The following is a 21,268-nucleotide window of genomic DNA, read 5'->3' as shown; positions in this document are numbered from 1 at the left end:
AAAATTCGCAAATTTTCAAATATTCATCTGCTTCTTCTCTTATATTCTCCTCACTTTTTTGCCCTGCTACTACTTCCACATAATTTATCCGATTCACTTCATTCCACTTTTGACATATTCCAAATATTCACGTGAGGAGTGCTTGCATTTTTCTCATTCCGAAATTTTCCGTTTTTGCAAAATTTACATTGAATTTTCCCCATTCATTCTTTATGGCACATTCAACATTTAAATCATTCCCGTTTGAAATTCACATCATTTAGCACATTCCAATCACATTGGGGAGGATTCTGAACATTTCTAAAACTGCCACGTTTCAAAAATGTCACAATTTCACCTTAAAATTTCCCGTATTATTTTACTTAATTTAATTTTTCTCTTCTAATTTCGAATCTCAACCGATATAACCTGTTCCAACTTTAAATTGTTCATCTTGTGCCTACCTATTTCAAAACTTACGATTAAAGATTTTCATTTTCACTTTTAAAATTCACGCAAAATTCCACACATTTAATTTCTCCCTTCTAATTTCTACGTTTCAACCAATTCAACCCGTTCAAACTTTAAACTGTTCATCTTATGACTAACTATTCCGAAACTTCCCACTTACCAAAAATTCCAAATTTTCAACTTTGAAATTCATACCAAATTCTACAAAATTTTGTTTTTCCCTTCTAATTGCTACATTATTTGACCGATTCAACCCATTCCAACTTTATACATCATTCTGTATCATTCCCCAAGTATTTATTCACCTTTTTCACCTTCACACACAATTTCGCCACAAATTGCAATTGTTTTTGTCATTCCTGTGTTGCCAGCGCGTGTCTGTGAATACTGTGAATAACCCCCTGGAAAATTTGTCTCCATTCTGAATGTGCACTATTTGTAATTAATCTGAAATTTCTTGTATGAAAGTGCAAGATCTTTAGGAAATTATTTTAAAAAAACAGGTCAGTGGTAACCTTGTAATAGAATGAGATTAGCATTTTGTCTTCATCATAAATTTTATACTGCATTTTTTACTCAAGCATACATTGACAATAATATAAAATAAAAATAATTATAATCATCTATCAAAGTGTTTGTCCGCAGCAAGCAACATGGCAGCCACGGCTGGCCAGGCTGGCTGGCAGCAGACCGGCGACATCCCCTCCTGTGCTCATCCCAGCTTGTCGTCGGTCCGTCGGTGGCGGGCGCTTCGGCCGTGGCACTGTCCGCCAAACCGGACCGAGTGGACGTGACATGCACTCGGCGCTCAAGACTGAGGGAAGACCACCGGGTAGATCTGACTGTAGTGGTCCACAAAGTGAACCTCCAGGCCATCCGTGATGTAATCTGGGAGGTCAGAGAAATCCTTCCTGTTCTCCGCCGGCAAGATGATGCAGGTCACGCCGGCGCGTCGGGCCTGTCGGCAAACAAAGTCAATGTGTCCATGCGGCTACGCGACGGCGGCATGCAAGCCGGCAGGACTTGCCGATCAAAGGCAAACGTCGTGCGAGCGTTTGAGCGCGGCACTCACGGCGATGGTCTTCTCCTTGATGCCTCCCACAGGAAGGATCTTCCCCGTCAGAGACACCTCGCCGGTCATGGCCACGTTTGGACGCACGGGCCGAGCGGTCGCCAGGGACAATAGGGCCGTGACGATGGTGCAGCCGGCGCTCGGGCCATCCTTGGGCGTGGCCCCCTGACGCAAGGAAATCAAAGATGAAAGCAATCCGGCGGCGAGCTCTGAAACCTTCTTGCTTTGGTAGCCACCTCTGGAACATGAAGGTGCAGGTGAGAGTCGAGCAGGAAGCGGTTTTCGGGTTCCCGCTGCATCAGGAAGGCTCTGGCGAAGGTCGAGGCGATTTTAGCGCTTTCCTTCATGACGTCACCCAGCTGACCTAAGAGAGGGAAATATGAACAGCCGGTTACGCTTCTCTTGGTGTCGAATCTTGAGACATTCAGCCCACTGCGTCAAAGGATACAAAGGTGCATTTAACCATCAAAGAACAAAAGTGAAAAACTGAGTGGAGAAAGCCATCGAAAATCACATCACAAACCAAATGAGAACAAGTCGGTAGCGAATCAAGAAACGTGTCAACAAGCAATTGGGAAGAAGAACCCTGTCAGGAACCACATCAGGAGCCAACAAAGGACCGTCAAGAAGCAATCAGGAATGAATTGAGGAGCGCACATCAAGAGCCAAGTCGAGAACCAATGGGCAAAAAAGTCCCGAACCATGTCAAGAGAAAAAAGCCAAACATGTTGAAAACCAGCAAAACGCCCATGGAGTGAAGAATGCAGAGAAGAAGCTGTCCCAGCTGTCAAGCAGCGATTGTGCTGTCTGCTGACCTGTTAGCTCCAGAGAACCTTCTCCTTTGCCATCTTTAGCCAAAGGACGACGCAAGGATGTCTCGATGAACAGAGTCGAGCCTCCTGCACACGCAACAATGTCGTCAGTGTGTATGTGTGTTTGTGTGTGATCGTGTGTGTTCCTGTGTGTGTGTGTGAGACTTACCCATGGCGGTCCACGCCAGCCCCATGACAACCCCCGGTGGCGTGACGTCATACATCCTGTCCACGGTGAAAACTGGTTTCCCAACGTAGTCTTGAAGGTTTTGTGCTGAGACGCTGACCACCTGCTGCTGCCTGCTGACGATGGCGAAGGCCACCTTACGGAAAACCTGGCCGACAGACATTGCGGGAACCACAAAAATGCTCCTCTTAAAACCTTCACGGAGGACAAGAACGATATTGACGTCACGATAAATAAAAATTATTTGTTGATTTAAAGACCTTGCATTTTTTCAAAGTCAACGCGCGTCAATGACCTCTTGCCCTTTGAAAATGTTGGGCTACAATAAAGGGGCCGCTGACCTTTTCCACTTGCTTCTGCAGGTTCCTGACGCCGGACTCTCTGCAGTACTGTCGGATTAGTAGACTGAGCGCTTCGGACGAGATGGATGCCTTCTCTTCGCTCAGGCCGCACAGCGAGCGCAGCTGGGGGACAAGGTAGCGCTGGACCACGCCGGGAAGTTATCATCATAATCATTATCATCATCAGGGGGTTTTCCAGGCTCAAACTGAGGCCAAGTGGATCGTCCACATCGCTGACATTACCTCGGCGATGGCCAGTTTTTCCTGAGCCACGTAACCCGACACGTTAATCATTTCCATGCGGTCTCGGAGCGGTTCCGGGATGGTGTCGGTCACGTTGGCCGTGCAGATGAACAGAACCTTCAACGTACAAACACAGTCTGAGTCAAAGGACCAGCGGTTATGTAGAGATGTGAGGCGACACTTTCCCACCTTGGAAAGATCCACGGGAACATCCAAGTAGTGGTCCAGGAAGTTGGCGTTCTGCTCGGGGTCCAGAAGCTCCAGCAAAGCCGAGGACGGGTCGCCCTGATAGCCGCGGCCCATCTTGTCCACCTAGTAATGACACGGTATGAAAATAGCATTCTTTCGCTTTGGGCCGAGACCACCTCAAAGTGGTTTTGGTCCGCTCACAAGCGAACTGTACCCCTCAGCAAAGAGCTCCCGGGGGCTTTAGAGGAAGCCCTGCCTGAAACTTATCAAAGTCGACAGAAGACCCAGCGAGTGGAGGAAGAGGCCCAGGAACCTCTGATTCCTTTTCAATCCAAGAAGTACCAATAACTAAAACGCTGTGAAACTTTAGATGAAAAGACATCTTCAGTCACTTCAGTACTGACCTCATCTATGAGAACCAGTGGGTTTTCCGTTTTGGTTTTCTTGAAGCACTGGATGATCTTCCCTGGCATGGCACCCACGTACGTCCTCCTGAGCACGCACAGGCGCACGCACGTTCGAGAAAAGAGTCCACCTGCCGTTGTGGCCGTGACACCAAACGCGGCTTCCACCTGTGTCCTTTGATTTCGGCGACGTCCGTCATGCCGCCCACGCTAAACCTGAAGTACTCGCGGTTAAGGGCACGGGCAATGGAGCGGGCGATGGATGTCTTGCCCACCCCCGGAGGGCCGTAGAAGCACAGGATCTTGCCCTGCGTGGAGCCTCGCAGCTGGCTGACCGCAATGAACTCCTGCACAAAGCCATCGAGGCCCGCGCGCGCAAAAAAGGAGGTCAGGAACCGTGTCAACGTGCATGCTCACGTGCATGCGCGTACTGACCAATATACGCTTTTTCACATCATCCATCCCATAATGATCTTCCTCCAGAACCTCCTTGGCTCTGTCCAACGCCAGGTTTTCCTCACTGTTGATGCCCCAGGGCATGCTGGTGAGCCAGTCCAGGTAGTTGCGGGTCACACTGAAGATAAGAAACACACAGGTGCGCGCGCGTGCACGCACACACACACGAGGATGTTGGCCGTGTTCCGTGCGGTCCAGACGAGAACGTTAAAATTCACCCACTTGAACTCTGATGAGTGGTTGTCGAGCAAGGCCATCTTGGTGAGTTCCTCGTTGATGACGTCCATGATGTGCTGGGGGATAGTCCTGTCCTTCAGACGTTCGCGGAACTTCTCCTCGATGGCTTCCTTGTCCTCCTTTTCCAGGCCCAACTCCTGCATGTGCGTCGGTACAGACGCATTCAAGCCGCGGACCGTGTCGTACGTCTGAACGTCGGCCAGTTGTTTTAATGTGCAATGTGAAAAGGGAGCGTGTCACCTTCTTGATAATCTTGAGTTGCTCCTGCAACAGGTACTTGCGGTGCGTCTGCTTGATCTTCTCTTCCACCTGCGACGCGCAACAGACGTGGCGACGTTTCGCATTAGAGGCGAGCGGGCAAAAACGCCTTTTCCCCTTCGAGCGCTCACCTCTCGGCCCAGACGCTGCTGCAACTTGCTGAGCTCAAACTCCTTTTTGAGCAGCGACAGAGCTTTGTACAGACGCTTTGGGATCTGCGCCCACACACAAACAAAAGTACATGAACACGCATACAAGTACATGAAGACACGCTGGAGAAATTCGGATATGATGCGGCGGTGTGTAGATTGGCGGCAGCGCGCACGTTGGTTTCCTCAAGGACGTCCTGCAGCTCATGTGACTCCGCCCCCGTCAACGCGGCGCCCATGTCACTCAGGTAGATGGGGTTGTCTACCACGCGTTGGCCCGCTTGCATCATCTGCAGAACAGACTCCCTAATGTGGAGGCAAGCAGGCACAGGCACGCAGATTAGGTGGGAGGCAAAGACAAACACGCTAAATATGGTACTACACAACCATAGAAGGACAAGAACACCCAGACACACAAAATGTCAAACACGCATATGCACACAAAGTGACCTGTAGAGGGGGTTGAGCGCAATGATGTCACGGATGGTCTTGACAATTTCGGCCGTCAGCGCCTGCACACAAACGTTTTTGACAATAAGGAAACACTTGAACTTTCCAGAAAAAACATCAACCCAAATGAGTGAGTGTGTGTGTTTGGATGAGCGTAAAACTGAGTTAGATCTACTGTGGTGACTCCTAAGGCGAGCTGCCCGAAGAAGAAGATTCGGATGTTTTGCTTTGCATTGCATGTGCTTGCGCGCGTGCATCGACCTTGACTTCCTCTGTGACGGTAAACTGCTCGTGGAGGACGTTGTCCACCTCCACCATGAGGATGCCGGACGAGGGCTGCAGTTCTGGCATCAGGTCAGCTTGGGCGATCTGGTGGTCCCCAAAAAAAGCACAGAAAGGCGACATGAGCCCGGACGGCGGCGCAGAGCGAACAAGCACAAGCGGAGAGACCTTGTCCTCTATCCGCTCCTCCCGCCGATCGCGCTTGGCTCGGCGTCCCGACGTGGCCTTGCCTTGCGACTCAGGCGACTCCGCCACCGCTTCCGCCTCCTCGGGCTCTACCTCCAGATGCCGGGTGATGCGGATCCTGCGAAACGGCTCGTCAGGCAAGCTTGCACGGCCGTTCCCCACTACTTTTATGTTTGCGCTCCAGTAATGTGTGTTGCGTAGTGTTGCGTTTGCGCCGGCCGTGCCCCACTTGCGCAAGCTCGCCTCTTTCTCCTGACCTGCGATGACCCATGACGATCATCCTTAGCTTGTCCCCGAGGTCCTGCATCTCGTGGATCTGCACAAAGGTTCCCATGGCGTAGACGGCATCCAGGGACTCCACTACGTCTGACTCGTCGCTGCAACACACACACGCACACACATGAGTCAGCACCGGTGCTGAGGACGCGATGGGGCGGACGGGGGTGGCGTCACGACACGGGCAGGACGTACTTGTCGTCTTTCTTGAGGAATACTCCGGCGTAGGGCTGCGCCAATCGAACCTTCCTCCTGAGGAGCTCCATCAGGCTTTTGTTTTTCACCTGCCGGAAGCACAACGTCATGGGTCGAAAAAGAACACAAAGAGATAAATTTGTGAGGAGCAAATAGACCAAGCCATATTGCAAATTGTCATATCAAGTCATCAAATGAGGGATGCCACCCAAACATTGCACGGCGGTCCTTCAAAATTGAAACATTACATCCTTCTCCTCACCTCGATAATCTTGATGAATCGGGGGAACACAGGGTTCCTGCTCACGGCAATCAGTGGCACATTGGGGAAAATCTCCGGCACCATCATCGGGGTCAGAGCTGTTATCGGAGCTCCAGCGTACGCCGCTCCTCCGTCCTCGCCGCCGCCGGACTCCTCTCCTCCCGAGTCACCGCCGCCGCTCTCCGCGCCATCCTCCCCGTGGAAGCCGGCACCGCTCGCCCGGTTTCCGAAGGCTCTGGGGCGGCAGGGCGATGACTCGAGGAGGCCAAAACGAACGCCGGTCACCCGCATCCAGCGACGAGGTCCAGCTGTCATGTTAGAGGCGTGAACCGAGCCGCAACTGTTGTACAGGCGAACCGAGCGGCACCCGCACGTGCCCGGTGTGTCGGCCCGCTGTATGCCGAATCTGAAGCACCCTGGCGAAGTGTTTTTGACCATGTGAGCTGCTGTTCTTTGGAGAAATCCCGCTGCTCTTATCATTTTCGCGCACGTCGCCATGTTTGTCTGGAGCTTTCCACAGCGCGTGTCTCTCCAACATCCGGCCAAGCTTGATGACGCCACGATTGTCATTTGGAAAATGCAACAGTCAAAGGCTGAAGCGGCCTTTGTTCGTTCGTGGAAAAGATGGATAGAGGAAGGCGAGCAGAATTCCGCATATTTTTTCAGATTAGAGAAACACATATCTAAATGTAATACAATTCATAACTGAATATAAATAGTACCGTTATTAGTGATTACAAAATTATCTCACACTTTTGTTGCAACTTCTACTCCAAACTATATTAATCAAACTATAATTAAAAAGTCTCAAACCGATTTATCAATCTTGTAGACAATGTAAAAACTATAAAACAGACCAACTTTATTGTGAGCGCTCACTCACTGAAAAGGAGGCTCGAAAACATATTGAGCTCCTTAAAAATAATAAGGCTCCAGGAATAGATGGTTTGGTTGCAGAATTTTACAAATCCTTCTCTTCTCAGTTAGCTCCATTCTTCCAACGGGTTTATAATGAAAGTATTGAAAAGGGCACTGTTCCAACGAGCTTCACTCAAGGGTTTATTACCAGAGATGGGGACTCGAGTCACTGTGACTTGGACTCGAGTCGACTCGAGACTTGTGACTTGACTTGACAAAAATAAAAAAAACTTGAGACTCGACTTGGACTTGGAAGTTAAAGACTCGGGACTTGACTTGACACACGATGACTTGAATGACTTCCGTGTTATTTAGTTTATGTTTTCAGTTTGAATATAACATTAATAATACATTTTAAAAAGTAATATCGATAACACGGTAGGAGCGCAGGCTGAGAATGGCGTTGTCATGATTGGATCGCTACCCTGTCAATCAATCAGTCGTGCCCTCTCTACCTACCTAACGTGTTTATTGTAGAATCACGCCCCATTATATCAGACATGCACAAACATGTCAGCGGGAGCGGTACCTTCGGCTATCGTAATTACCTTTATGACGGCAAAAGACGGACAGCACAGTGCAAGATATGCAACAGGAACATTTCAGACAGCCAGACGACTTTGTCCGTTTGAAGTTTATAGAGCTCTGGTGTCTCCAGATGTTACAGATGAAACATAAAATGTTTCTAATGCTCTTTAATGTGTTATTTTTTTCAGATAATTTTTTCATATTTGTAACTCAAATGTGTCAGACTGTCGGCAGACGTTCATTTGTTTAGATTGAGCTGTCAATCATTGTATGAGGTAATTTCTTTTTTGTTTGATTCCATGGTGTATTTTACTGAATATCAGTAATTACAGTGCAAATCCAAATTATTGTCATATTTTTTAAACAGGTTAGACCAGGGGTGGGCAAACATTTTGACTCGCGGGCCGAACTGGGTTCTAAATTTGGACCGGAGGGCCGAACCAGGAGCAGATGGACGTAGTGTTTGTGTTAAGTAATATAAGCGACCTGTAAAGGTCATTGCATAAAAGATTTTGGCCTTTAGTAGGTAGTAAAGCATGGATATTCCAAACAAGTTTTTTGAAAACAAATGCATTTATTAACAGCATTAAAAAAAAAAAAAATCACTAAAAAACTGCTATCAGTGATTCTCATAAAATACGACACTATTATTATGAATAACAGTCTCCATCACTTCAGTGCCTGCAGGTCAGATTAATGAAAAATTTTTATCTTATGAGATCACATCAAACAGCAAACATTCTGACCAAATATATCATCTTGAAGAATCGGTGAAAGCATACATCCAAATAAAGTAATGAAAACGGCAACACGGTGAGGGGTATCTGAACATCAGAGCAGAGTTTTAACTCACAAACACCTGGTAACAGAGGTGAGGAAACGGGAAACACTTCCTAAAGTAAGCCTTAAGAACTTTACAGGTTAAGATTAGTCGCAAACAGTTGGTGCATCAATGTCCTTGAGCATCCTGCATTGTTTGAAAATGAGAATGGTCGCTAGTTTCAATCCCTGCTATGTGTACAAATCATATTCAAAATGCATTTTTTTACAACAAACTTGAGAGCCTCCCCTTCATTTTCAGTGGGAACAGTGTTGTTGGTCTCCCTTTTTTGCTAGTGCATCATAGTCTGGAGTAAAATTTGTTGTGGCAATTCTTAGGAGAGATCCGTTTACCTCGATCTGTGACGGGTTGATGTGGCTGAACGTCACGTCGCGTACGTCGAGTCAAATTGGCCACTCTTTTAACATTCGGCACTCACTTCTTTTCTTCGGGCCACTCATTTTAATGGAAGGATTCCAGGGGAAGGTTTGTGGGTGGCTTTAGCGTAAAACTGTATCTGAAAGCTCAGCGAGCGAATTACAAGAATGCTGTCGTCACAGCCCACGCTCTAAATTCGGGACTGATACAAATAGAGCGCGAGTGCGCCATGTCCGTACTACTGAGTACGTACGTACACGCACTTGTGAGTGTGCACCGAGCTTTCTGACACGGCTTCCGGTAGTAAATGCGCAGGCGAGCGGTTCCCCATCTACTGGGGAAACGCAGTCATTGCAGGCAAAATGACAAAAAAAAAAGTTTAATAATACAATTAATTCAGGGTTGGCGGGCCGGATTAAACGGTCCCGTGGGCCGGATGTGGCCCGCGGGCCGTAGTTTGCCCACCCCTGGGTTAGACACATTGGACAATGATGGTTACTTAAAGTTACTTATATCTTGTCTTTTCACGTTACTAAGATCAGATTCTGCGGGTATAATTACAATAATAATGTGACTTGACTTGGACTTGACCTATTTAAGGACTTGACTTGACCTATTTAAGGACTTGGGACTTACTTGAGACTTGAAGGTTAAGACTTGAGACTCACTTGAGACTTGCACATGTGTGACTTGGTCCCATCTCTGTTTATTAACTTAATTCCTAAGACCAAAAAGGATTTACTCGCCATTGATAATTGGAGGCCAATAAGTCTCTTAAACAATGTTTACAAAATAATAGCCTTATTGCTAGCCAGGCGAATGAAACAAGTTTTAGACACCATTATAGATGCCAATCTGGATTTATGACAAATAGACACATCCCTAATAACATCGGACTTATCTTGGACATTTTGGACTACTCAGAGCTGGTAGTTGACAATTCATGTGTCCTTTCTACAAAGCCTTTGACAGAATTGAGCACAATTTTATATTTGTCACACTCCAATAATTTGGTTTTGTGTTTTGCAATGCTTGTCAAGAATTTGTACTTGTACACAAATAGCTTAAACAATGAAAACCGGCACAACATCTCGTTTCTGTCTTCATCGAGGCGTACGCCAGGGATGCTCAATGAGTTCTTATCTTATTTTGCTATGTACCCAAATTCTTGCATCTCAAATCTCTAATAATGCCATGAAAGCAATATCTATAGCAGACAAAGAGATTGTCATTAGTCAACTGGCAGATGACACTACAATTTTTCTTAAAAACACAAGTCAGCCGCCAATCGCCCTACAATTTATTGACGATTTCTCTAAAGCTTCCGGTTTAATATTAAATTTAAACAAATGTCGGTTATTATCTGTTAAAGATTGTAACGACCATAGTATCTGTAATATGTATATCAGTTCATAAAGAATTAAGATATTTAGGTGTGTCTATTTGTAAAAATCTAAAAAGCAGAACAATTTAAAAATGTCCCGCCATTATTAAAAAAACACAATCAAAATTAAACCAATGGTTGACGTTTGCGACGTTTAAGCGTGACGGCCTCAGTCGTCCTCCTCATCCTGCTCCTCGTCCGAGTCTCCCTCCTCAGCCTCCTCGGCCGCCTGCTTCTCGTCCAACGCGTCCTGCAGGGCCTGCTCCTCCTCCACAGTGGGGTCCACATCCTCAGTGATCTCGGGGGCACTGGGGTACTCACTCTGGGGCGCGGGCGGGAGTAGTGGGCTGTAGCCGTCACCCGGGTACTTCAGCCCCCAGCCCATGTAGATGTTCTCAAACTTCCTGCATAAGCACAAGGGGCAAAAGCTTCGGTGAATGTGGTGGACTCCAGTCGTGTATTCGACTCGAGTTTGCCAATGTTTCCACGGTTGACGAATGGGGATTATAGAAGCAAGCCATCCCGGGCCCTCCTTACGGCATAAGCGACTTCCTGCCACCTCGGGTTGGCGGACAGTCAGATGGCAGCGGCGCGAAGAACTTACATAGCGTAAGCGTAGGCACACGCCCCCGGCCAGCAGTTGGAGCGCATGATGGCGATGGCGTGCTGGGAGGTGAGCGTGGACGACAGGCTGGAGCTCCAAGGAACCGTCTCGAAGATTTCTGCCGGGATAACCCAACGTGAGGAATGGTTCCCTCCGCGTGCCGCTGAGAGGGAGAGGAGTCGACTGACCTGCGTCCTGGGAGAGCGGCGTGAGCAGTGGGGGGCCCACCTCGGGCTCGGGCTCGTCAGGGTCCTCCTCGACCTCCTCACCCTCCTCATCGTTGGACTCGTCTTCCGTCTTCACGGCCAAGTTCACCCAGGTGCAGCGGCCCTGAAACGTCGACAACCGAGGGCGCCGTGGTCTAACCCACAAGTGAAGCACTAAACATTTGCACAAAGCGAAACGAAAGCAGCCATTACCAAGTGAAGGATGCTGTGGTGGCACTTTGTAAATCATCTACATTGCCACCCACGATGATTTTAATTTCTTCATTGCAAGTGTGAATACTGAGTTGCACGCTGTTACAAAATGGTTCAAAATAAATAAGTTGTCACTCAATGTAAAAAAATGTAACTTCATGATCTTTTGCAATATAAATAAATCTTACCCCAAAGAACAGACCAAAATTTACATGAACAATAACGAAATCCATCAAGTTACTAGCACCAAATTCCTAGGAATTATAGTAGATAAACACTTAAACTGGTCTGAACACATTGATTTGGTTTGCAAAAGATCCATGAAAACGCTAGGTATATTACAAAAAGTTTGTCCCTTGGTCCATCCTTCTGCTCATCTCACTCTGTATTATAGCTTCCTGTTTCCTTTACTCAATTACTGCAACATAGTCTGGGCAGCCACATATCCAACATACCTCAACAAATTACTCATCATACAAAAGAAGTTCCTAAAAATGATCTCTTTCTCAAATAGATATGAACCATCGGCACCACTGTTTAGAAATTATTCATTACTGCCAATTGATAAAGTAAATATTCATCAAACCTGTCTACTCATCCATAAATATATATATAGGAAACACTGTCTTCCAGCCACTTTTCATAATTTCTTCGCATTTGTATCTGATTTTCATTCTTATCCAACAAGACAGAGGGACAATTTCCACCCACCGTCCTGTCGAACATCACGCCATCAATATAATATCCACTTTAGAGGGCCCTCACTCTGGAATGAGCTACCAATCCATATCCGATCCATATCTTCACAGGCTGCTTTTAGAAAGCACCTGAAACACCACCTTCTCTACTCATGATCCTACCAGTCCAAAATTACTCCACCGCACTCAGCTGATCCATACTAAGAACATCAACTTAAACCACAATAATTACTCTGATTCTTCCTTGTTTTGTTATTTTCTGTTTGCAGTTCTTCTGCTCCCTCTTAGCTATTCTTACCTGGTGTCTTTTTGATTGCTTCAACATCGCTAAGTGTCTAATTTGTTTCTCTTGTTTCTCATTTTGTATAGTGTATTGTTTATGAATGTATACATACACATTCGTATATATGCATATATAAATATGACGAATTAATATTTAGCTAGTTATGCTTTTGTTTATTCATTTATATATATTTTTTCTCAAACACTTGAATGATATTTGACGACACAGCACTTTGTTTGTTGTGCACTTTGTTTGTACAGGAGTGGAGCTCCTTACAAGCCCTAGGCTTCGTCTCCCTCCTTGCACTGTTATTTGCTATAATAATATGTGCTAAACAATAAACTAAACTAAACTACAGCAAAATACAAAAAGCGGTACCTGCTGCAGGATGTGCTGCGTGTGATGCACCCACGAGGACAAGGAGTCTACCAGCTCCCCAACTGGGACACCCTCGTACTCGGGGTTCTCTTCGATGCCATCCTCAGAGGAGCCCTCCTCCTCAGCGCCTTCCTCCTCGATGGCCTGGTAGAAGCCCTGCGGGCTGATCTGCGTGCCAGCCGAGATGCGGGCAATCTGCGCCCGCAGGTAGTTGGCCTCGTTGCCTGGGAAGGGCGGGTAGCTAACGATGGGGGCATCCAGCCTGCCCGTGAAGAACTTGCGGATCTGGCGGGCCACCGTGATCTGGGCCGGCGTGACAGACGGCAACTTGGTCCACGGCAGGCCCGCCTCGTTGCACACAAAGTACACAAACTTGTTGGCTCCGGTTCCTTTGGCCTCCTTGGGAACCACGGGGGGAGCTTTGTACGTCGACTGGGGGAGGGGATCCATCTAACCGCATGAAAATTTAAAAAGTCAGCTGGCCCATCTTTCCATTTTAAAAATCAAATATTGCTAGTCATCAATACAACGCTATGCTATGTCACTCTGTATTGTCACCGATAACGTCACCCTATGACATCACATGACGGTGCCATCTTCAATATCACACCAAGCGTCCCCTGGATGAAGAGCCAAGGTCACGTCCGCATTTGACACCACACTATGCCGTGTCCTTTTTTGTCGACGTGCAGATCGTCGTCGGCCACTCACCTCACGCTCGGCTTTTTCCTTGGCGTCAACCTCCCGGGCCTCGTCGTCAGCCACCTCCTCGGGCCCATCCTCGTCCTCCTCCTCGCCCTCTGCGAACTCAGCCTCGGCAATGATGTAGCTCCTCTCGATGCCCAGAAGTTTGCCCCACAGGCGACACCGCTGCATAGTGTAGGACGACACCAGCTGCTTGAGGGCCAGGAACACCCGTTGCATCTCTTCGCGGCCCAGGCCCACGCCCGCCTGCTCCAGGAAGTATGCGATCTCGCTCACGTTAGGAAGGGCCGACTCCTGACAAGCAACAAGTCACACAAACACGATTCGACCCCTGTGCTTATGGAAAGACCTTTGGACGTTCATTCTACATCAGGGGTGGGCAAACTACGGCCCGCGGGCCACATCCGGCCCACGGGACCGTTTAATCCGGCCCGCCAACCCTGAATTAATTGTATTATTAAACTTTTTTTTTTTTTGTCATTTTGCACAAGTGCGTGTACGTACGTACTCAGTAGTACGGACATGGCGCACTCGCGCTCTATTTGTATCAGTCCCGAATTTAGAGCGTGGGCTGTGACGACAGCATTCTTGTAATTCGCTCGCTGAGCTTTCAGATACAGTTTTACGCTAAAGCCACCCACAAACCTTCCCCTGGAATCCTTCCATTAAAATGAGTGGCCCGAAGAAAAGAAGTGAGTGCCGAATGTTAAAAGAGTGGCCAATTTGGCTCGACGTACGCGACGTGACGTTCAGCCACATCAACCCGTCACAGATCGAGGTAAACGGATCTCTCCTAAGAATTGCCACAACAAATTTTACTCCAGACTATGATGCACTAGCAAAAAAGGGAGACCAACAACACTGTTCCCACTGAAAATGAAGGGGAGGCTCTCAAGTTTGTTGTAAAAAAATGCATTTTGAATATGATTTGTACACATAGCAGGGATTGAAACTAGCGACCATTCTCATTTTCAAACAATGCAGGATGCTCAAGGACATTGATGCACCACCTGTTTGCGACTAATCTTAACCTGTAAAGTTCTTAAGGCTTACTTTAAGGAAGTGTTTCCCGTTTCCTCACCTCTGTTACCAGGTGTTTGTGAGTTAAAACTCTGCTCTGATGTTCAGATACCCCTCACCGTGTTGCCGTTTTGATTACTTTATTTGGATGTATGCTTTCACCGATTCTTCAAGATGATATATTTGGTCAGAATGTTTGCTGTTTGATGTGATCTCATAAGATAAAAAATTTTCATTAATCTGACCTGCAGGCACTGAAGTGATGGAGACTGTTATTCATAATAATAGTGTCGTATTTTATGAGAATCACTGATAGCAGTTTTTTAGTGATTTTTTTTTAATGCTGTTAATAAATGCATTTGTTTTCAAAAAACTTGTTTGGAATATCCATGCTTTACTACCTACTAAAGGCCAAAATCTTTTATGCAATGACCTTTACAGGTCGCTTATATTACTTCACACAAACACTACGTCCATCTGCTCCTGGTTCGGCCCTCCGGTCCAAATTTAGAACCCAGTTCGGCCCGCGAGTCAAAAAGTTTGCCCACCCCTGTTCTACATCCTACAAGGCCCATGTTGCAGTGAGACACGTTAACAGTGATGTTAAAGCCTGCTTCTCACACAGAGGTACCTTGAAATACAAGTTGAATTTTGTTCCTGACACCCCCCCTCAAAAAAAAAGTTGTTTAGCAACAAATGTAAAAACTTCCTCCTAATATACTTTACACAGCACACTGACATCGTTAAATAAAATTCAAAACAATTCAATTAAGTCACTTGAACAGACAGCGGTTCCTAGGCACCAGGATGCCACAAGATAGTGGAAAAACCCTAAATTGTGACTAGTGTAAAAATGAATTTCCTCAGCTCACTTGAACATAAACGAAGGTTTATAACTTCCTACAGGTGTCCCTGGGTGGCGTCAAAGGACTATTTGTCAAATTGGAACCCTTCAGCTTGCTAATTTCCATTGTTATCATCAAACACTATTTTATTCCAACTGAAACTCCACAACTCACTTCACCATAGTTCCTTGCATGCATGCATGCATGCATGCATGCATGAATGCATCCATCCATCCATCCATCCATCCATCCATCCATCCATCCATCCATCGCTTATCCGGGGTCGGGTCGCAGGGGCAGCAGCTTTAGGAGGGACTCCCAGACTTCCCTCTCCCCAACCACTTCATCCAGCTCATCCCGGGGGATCCCAAGGCGTTCCCAGGCCAGCTGAGAGACATAGTCTACTGCGAGTCTCTCCCAGATGACCGAGCTTCTCACCTTATCGCTAAGGGAGACCCCGGACACCCTGCGGAGGAAACTCATTTCGGCCGCTTGTCTCCGGGATCTCGTTCTTTCGGTCATAACCCATAATTCATGACCATAGGTGAGGGTAGGAGCGTAGACCGACCGGTAAATTGAGAGCTTTGCCTTTTGTCTCAGCTCTCTCTTCACCACGACGGACCGGTACAGAGTCCGCATTACTGCCGACACTGCACCGATCCGCCTGTCAATCTCGCGCTCCATCCTGCCATCACTCGTGAACAAGACCCCAAGGTACTTGAACTCCTCCACTTGGGGCAGGATCTCATCCCCGATCCGGAGAGGGCATTCCACCCTTTTCCGACCGAGGACCATGGACTCGGATTTGGAGGTGCTGACCCTCATCCCGACCGCTTCACACTCGGCTGCAAACTGCTCCAGTGAGAGCTGGAGATCACGGCTTGAAGAAGCCAACAGCACCACGTCGTCTGCAAAAAGCAGAGACGAAATGCTGAGTTCCCCAACCGGACACCATCAATGCCTCGGCTGCGCCTAGAAATTCTGTCCATAAAAGATATGAACAGAATCGGTGACAAAGGGCAGCCTTGGCGGAGTCCAACCCTCACTGGGAACGAATCCGACTTACTGCCGGAAATGCGGACCAAACTCTGGCATGGGTGATACAGGGACCGAACCACCCTTATCAGTTGGCTCGGCACCCCGTACTCCCGAAGCACGCTCCACAGAACTTCCCGAGGGACACGGTCGATCGCCTTCTCCAAGTCCACAAAACACATGTAGACTGGTTGAGCGAACTCCCGTGCCCCTTCGAGGATCCTGCCAAGGGTGTGAGGTGGTCCACTGTTCCACGGCCAGGACGAAAGCCACACTGCTCCTCCTGAATCCGAGGTTCGACCTCCAGACGGACCCTTCTCTCCAGCACCCCTGAATAGACCTTACCAGAGAGGCTGAGGAGTGTGATTCCTCTGTAGTTGGAACACACCCTCCGGTCCCCCTTCTTAAAGAGGGGAACCACCACCCCAATCTGCCAATTCAGAGGCACCGTCCCCGATGTCCACACAATGTTGCAGAGGCGTGTCAGCCAGGACAGCCCCACAACATCCAGAGCCTTTAAGAACTCCGGGCGGATCTCATCCACCCCTGGGACCTTGCCCCCAAGGAGTTTTTTAACTGCCTCAGTGACTTCGACCCCAGAGATTGGAGAGTCCACCTCAGCGTCTCCAGGCCCTGCTTCCACAATGGAGGCGTGTCGGTGGAGGTGAGGAGGTCTTCGAAGTATTGTCCCCACCGAGTCACGACGTCTCGAGTCGAGGTCAGCAGCACGCCATCTCCACTGTAAACAGTGTTGACGGTGCACTGCTTCTCCTTCCTGAGACGCCGGATGGTGGACCAGAATTTCCTCGAAGCCGTCCGGAAGTCATTCTCCATGGCCTCGCCAAACTCCTCCCACGCCCGGGTTTATGCGTCAGCAACTGCCGAAGCCGCGTTCCGCTTGGTCATCCGGTACCTGTCGGCTGCCTCCGGAGTCCCACAGGCCAAAGCGGCCCGATAGGACTCCTTCTTCAGCTTGATGGCATCCCTTACCGCCGGTGTCCACCAGTGGATTCGGGGATTGCCGCCACGACAGGCACCGACCACCTTACGGCGACATCTCCGGTCGGCTGCCTCAACAATGGAGGCGCGGAACATGGTCCACTCGGACTCAATGTCCCCCGCCTCCTCCGGGACGTGGGAAAAGCTCTGCCGGAGGTGGGAGTTGAAGCTCTTCCTGACAGGGGATTCTGCCAGACATTCCCAGCAGACCCTCACAGTGCATTTGGGTCTGCCAGGTCGGACCGGCATCTTCCCCCACCATCGGAGCCAACCCACCACCAGGTGGTGATCAGTTGACAGCTCCGCCCCTCTCTTCACCCGAGTGTCCAAAACATGCGGCCGCAAATCCGATGACACGACTACAGTCGATCATCGAACTGCGGCCTCGGGTGTCCTGGTGCCAAGTGCACACATGGACACCCTTATGTTTGAACATGGTGTTCATTATTGACAATTCGTGTCGAGCACAGAAGTCCAACAATAGAACACTGCTCGGGTTCAGATCGGGGGGGCCGTTCCTCCCAATCACGCCCTTCCAGGTCTCACTGTCATTGCCCACGTGAGCATTGAAGTCACCCAGTAGAACGATAGAGTCCCCAGAAGGAGCGCTCTCCAGCACTTCTTCTAAGGACCCCAAAAAGGGTGGGTACTCTGAGCTGCTGTTCGGTGCACAGGCACAAACAACAGTCAGGACCCTTCCTCCCACCCTAAGGCGGAGGGAGGCTACCCTCTCGTTCATCGGGGTGAACCCCAATGTGCAGGCGCCCAGCCAGGGGGCAATAAGTATGCCTACACCTGCTCGACGCCTCTCACCGTGGGCAACTCCAGAGTGGAAGAAAGTCCAGCCCCTCTCGAGAGGGCTTGTACCAGAGCCCAAACTATGTGTGGAGGCAAGTCCGACTATGTCTAGTCGGAACTTTTCTGCCTCACACACCAGCTCGGGCTCCTTTCCAGCCAGAGAGGTGACATTCCATGTCCCAAGAGCCAGCTTCTGCAGCCGGGGATCGGACCGCCAAGGCCTTTGGCCGCTGCCCAGCTCGCTTTGCACCTGACCCCTTTGGCCCCTCCTACAGGTGGTGAGCCCATGGGAAGGGGGACCCACGTTTTCTTTTTGGGCTGTGCCCGGCCGGGCCCCATGGGCGAAGGCCCGGCCACCAGTCACTCGCCTTTGAACCCTACCTCCAGACCTGGCTCCAGAGGGGGGACCCGGTGACCCGCAGCCGGGCGAGGGAAAACTAGGTCCATATATTTTACTCATCATAAGAGGTCTTCTGAGCTGTGCTTTGTCTGGCCCCTCACCTAGGACCCTTTTGCCATGGGTGACCCTACCAGGGGCATGAAGCCCCAGACAACATGGCTCCTAGGATCATAGGGGCACGATAAGGTGACGACTCACGGAGTTGGCAACAAAATTTTTAATCGCTTTGGCACAAAAACATAAATCAGGTAATTTCAAGTTCCATCTATCCATTTTCTATATCACTTGTCCCCACGGGAGTCGCGGGCATCCTGGAGCCTTTCCCAGCAGTCATCGGGCAGTATGCAGGGGACACCCTGAACTGGTTGGAAGTGTAGAAGGTCTTCCTGCCGCGAGAGCTTCTGAAGACTTTCTACACTGCCATCATCCAGTCTGTCCTCTGCACCTCCATCACTGTCTGGTTTGGATCAGCCTCCAAACAAGACAAGCACAGACTGCAACGGACAATCAGGACTGCAGAAAAGATCATTGGAATCAACCTCCCATCTATCCAAGACTTGTACCTGTCCAGGACCAGGAAACGTGCAAGGAACATCTCTACAGACCCTTCTCACCCAGGTTGCAGTCTGTTTGAACTACTCCCCTCCGGACGGCGTTATAGAGCTCGGAACGCCAAAACCAGCAGACACCGAGACAGCTTCTTCCCCCAGGCTGTTGCTCTGATGAACTCACACCACTCATAGAGTCTCAGAGGCATTATTGTGCAATAACATCCTGCTCTTCACACCTTTTGAATTTGTCTACACTGTTTTTGCCATTATTCACATGTCCTGAGTGTTGTTAGTCACCTATGTGTTGAACAGAGGGTGTGTTTTACCGAAGTCAAATTCCTTGTTTGGCACGCTCAAACATGGCGAATAAAAAACTCTTGAATCTTGAATCTTGGTTGCCAGCCAATCGCAGGGCACACAGAGACGAACAACCATTCACACTCACGCCTAGGCACAATTTGGAGTGCTCAATCGGCCTACCATGTATGTTTTTGGGATGTGGGAGGAAACCGGAGTGCCCAGAGAAAACCCATGCAGGGAGAACATGCAAACTCCACACAGGGAGGTGCCGGAGGTGGAATAAAACCCGCACCCTACTAACTGTGAGGCGGACATGCTAACCAGTGCGCCACCGATAATGTCAATCGATAAAAAAATGTTAATCGATAAATTCACCAATTCTGAGTCACGATTATGCAGGGTTCTCTGCATTCTGTCGCTTTGTTGTGTTGAATGAACGCAATGAAGAGCTAGCATGTTGATCGTACCAACTCGAATTCATGCTCGGGGGCGTCCTCAGGCCTGACAAAGAGAACCTTTTGCTGCTCTGCCAACTCCTCGGCAGCGGTGGTCTGCTGGAGGTCCTGGAGGCTGCTCTGCGTGTCCTGGTAAAGGCGCAGCTTCACATCGTGACTTAGGTCCTCCATCACGTCCACCACGTCGTGAGGACGCTCCTCGATCACGCGCATCAGCAGGCGAGAAAGGTGGTCGTACCTGCCAAATTGGAGCATGGGGTGAGATCCAGTCGTATGGATTTCATTTGAGTTAAAAAAAAAATCACACTAAAATAAACAAAAGTAATTGGCTATGGAAGTTCATAAATCTGTGATTATCTGAGTTTGAACTTTTTATGGCAAAATGTCTGCCAATACCGAGGACAAAACTGGTACTGAGCAAAGTATGGAGCAGACGATCAACATTCTGACAAACATTTATTAAAGTAATAAACTTTTATCGTGGTTTATGCATACATTGTTGTCTGTGGACTATATAAGTTGTTACTTACACCCGTTGTTGGCCAAAAGACCCAAGCCATGCATGCCAGCGGATCTAATATTAATGACGCCAGACTATTTTGACATTTAATGCCATGATCTCTGATCAACGGTAGCCGACAGACGCCAAATTGCCAAATCCGGAAGAACACACCGAAAGACAAATATAAATATATTAACGTGAAATAGTACGGTATGTCACTTACAATATAAATTGCATATGGGTATATAAAACGTGTTTTGTCTCTTCATACAATTAATTGGACAACTTTTAAATTAGGTTTGATTCTTCGGGTAAGTAAACGTGAATAACAAAAGCACAAATGACGTAACTCACAGGTTTAAGTTGCTCTTGCTGCTGCTCTTCATGAGGAAAGCTTTGAAGGAACCTGCCACCTGCAGGCTGACCTGCTGCGTTCCGTCCATCTTGGCTTCCTTCCTTCACCTTGGACGGCAGCAAAGGGGAGACGCTTGACACTCGAACGCACTTGTCCTCTTAAACACAATGGAAAACACTCGCTTTCCTGCTAGGGGTAGCCGACAGGCACGGAAATTTAGCGGCGTCGCCAAAGCAAACGTAGACGCCACTCGTAAGCGCGAAGAAGGCAACCCCCGAGGTTGCCATGGAAACAAAAATACATCGATTGCGCGCGACTTACTAGCGAGCGACACATTGCTCCCGCGGCTCCGTAAACCTGAAACTAGGCAGCTTGAGAAAAATAAATAAAATCTTCTTAGCGCTGGACAGTCAGAAATGTGAAGGGGGCATGTTTTTGTTTTGG

At 48.5% G+C, this 21,268-nt stretch overlaps 2 protein-coding genes across 2 annotated transcripts; both read right to left on the bottom strand.

Moving 5' to 3' along the window:
- Positions 1 to 670: 670 nt before the first annotated feature.
- lonp1 (lon peptidase 1, mitochondrial) lies at positions 671 to 6,982 on the bottom strand. Its single transcript, XM_037249307.1, has 21 exons — positions 6,450 to 6,982; positions 6,188 to 6,276; positions 5,974 to 6,093; positions 5,699 to 5,834; positions 5,510 to 5,617; positions 5,249 to 5,310; positions 4,975 to 5,104; positions 4,781 to 4,864; positions 4,632 to 4,700; positions 4,377 to 4,528; positions 4,134 to 4,272; positions 3,867 to 4,045; positions 3,699 to 3,786; positions 3,295 to 3,417; positions 3,106 to 3,222; positions 2,863 to 3,003; positions 2,504 to 2,669; positions 2,338 to 2,421; positions 1,759 to 1,886; positions 1,523 to 1,687; positions 671 to 1,408 (listed from the first exon to the last, which is right to left on the bottom strand). Exons 1-21 carry the CDS (start codon positions 6,945 to 6,947, stop codon positions 1,259 to 1,261), a joined length of 2,928 nt encoding a protein of 975 aa, XP_037105202.1. The 5' UTR covers positions 6,948 to 6,982; the 3' UTR covers positions 671 to 1,258.
- Positions 6,983 to 9,781: 2,799 nt separating this feature from the next.
- On the bottom strand, positions 9,782 to 21,182 carry rsph4a (radial spoke head component 4A). The gene is made up of 7 exons (XM_037249433.1): positions 20,824 to 21,182; positions 19,980 to 20,205; positions 13,571 to 13,858; positions 12,860 to 13,309; positions 11,270 to 11,411; positions 11,082 to 11,199; positions 9,782 to 10,881 (listed from the first exon to the last, which is right to left on the bottom strand). The coding sequence occupies exons 1-7, from the start codon at positions 20,910 to 20,912 to the stop codon at positions 10,647 to 10,649; spliced, it is 1,548 nt and encodes a 515-aa protein (XP_037105328.1). The 5' UTR covers positions 20,913 to 21,182; the 3' UTR covers positions 9,782 to 10,646.
- Positions 21,183 to 21,268: the final 86 nt, after the last annotated feature.

The sequence above is a fragment of the Syngnathus acus genome, chromosome 4 (genome assembly GCF_901709675.1).
Source record: "Syngnathus acus chromosome 4, fSynAcu1.2, whole genome shotgun sequence".
Classification (NCBI taxonomy): Eukaryota; Metazoa; Chordata; class Actinopteri; order Syngnathiformes; family Syngnathidae; genus Syngnathus; species Syngnathus acus.
The sequence above is the reverse complement of the archived record's forward strand: the minus strand, read 5'-3'. Positions and strand labels throughout refer to the sequence as shown.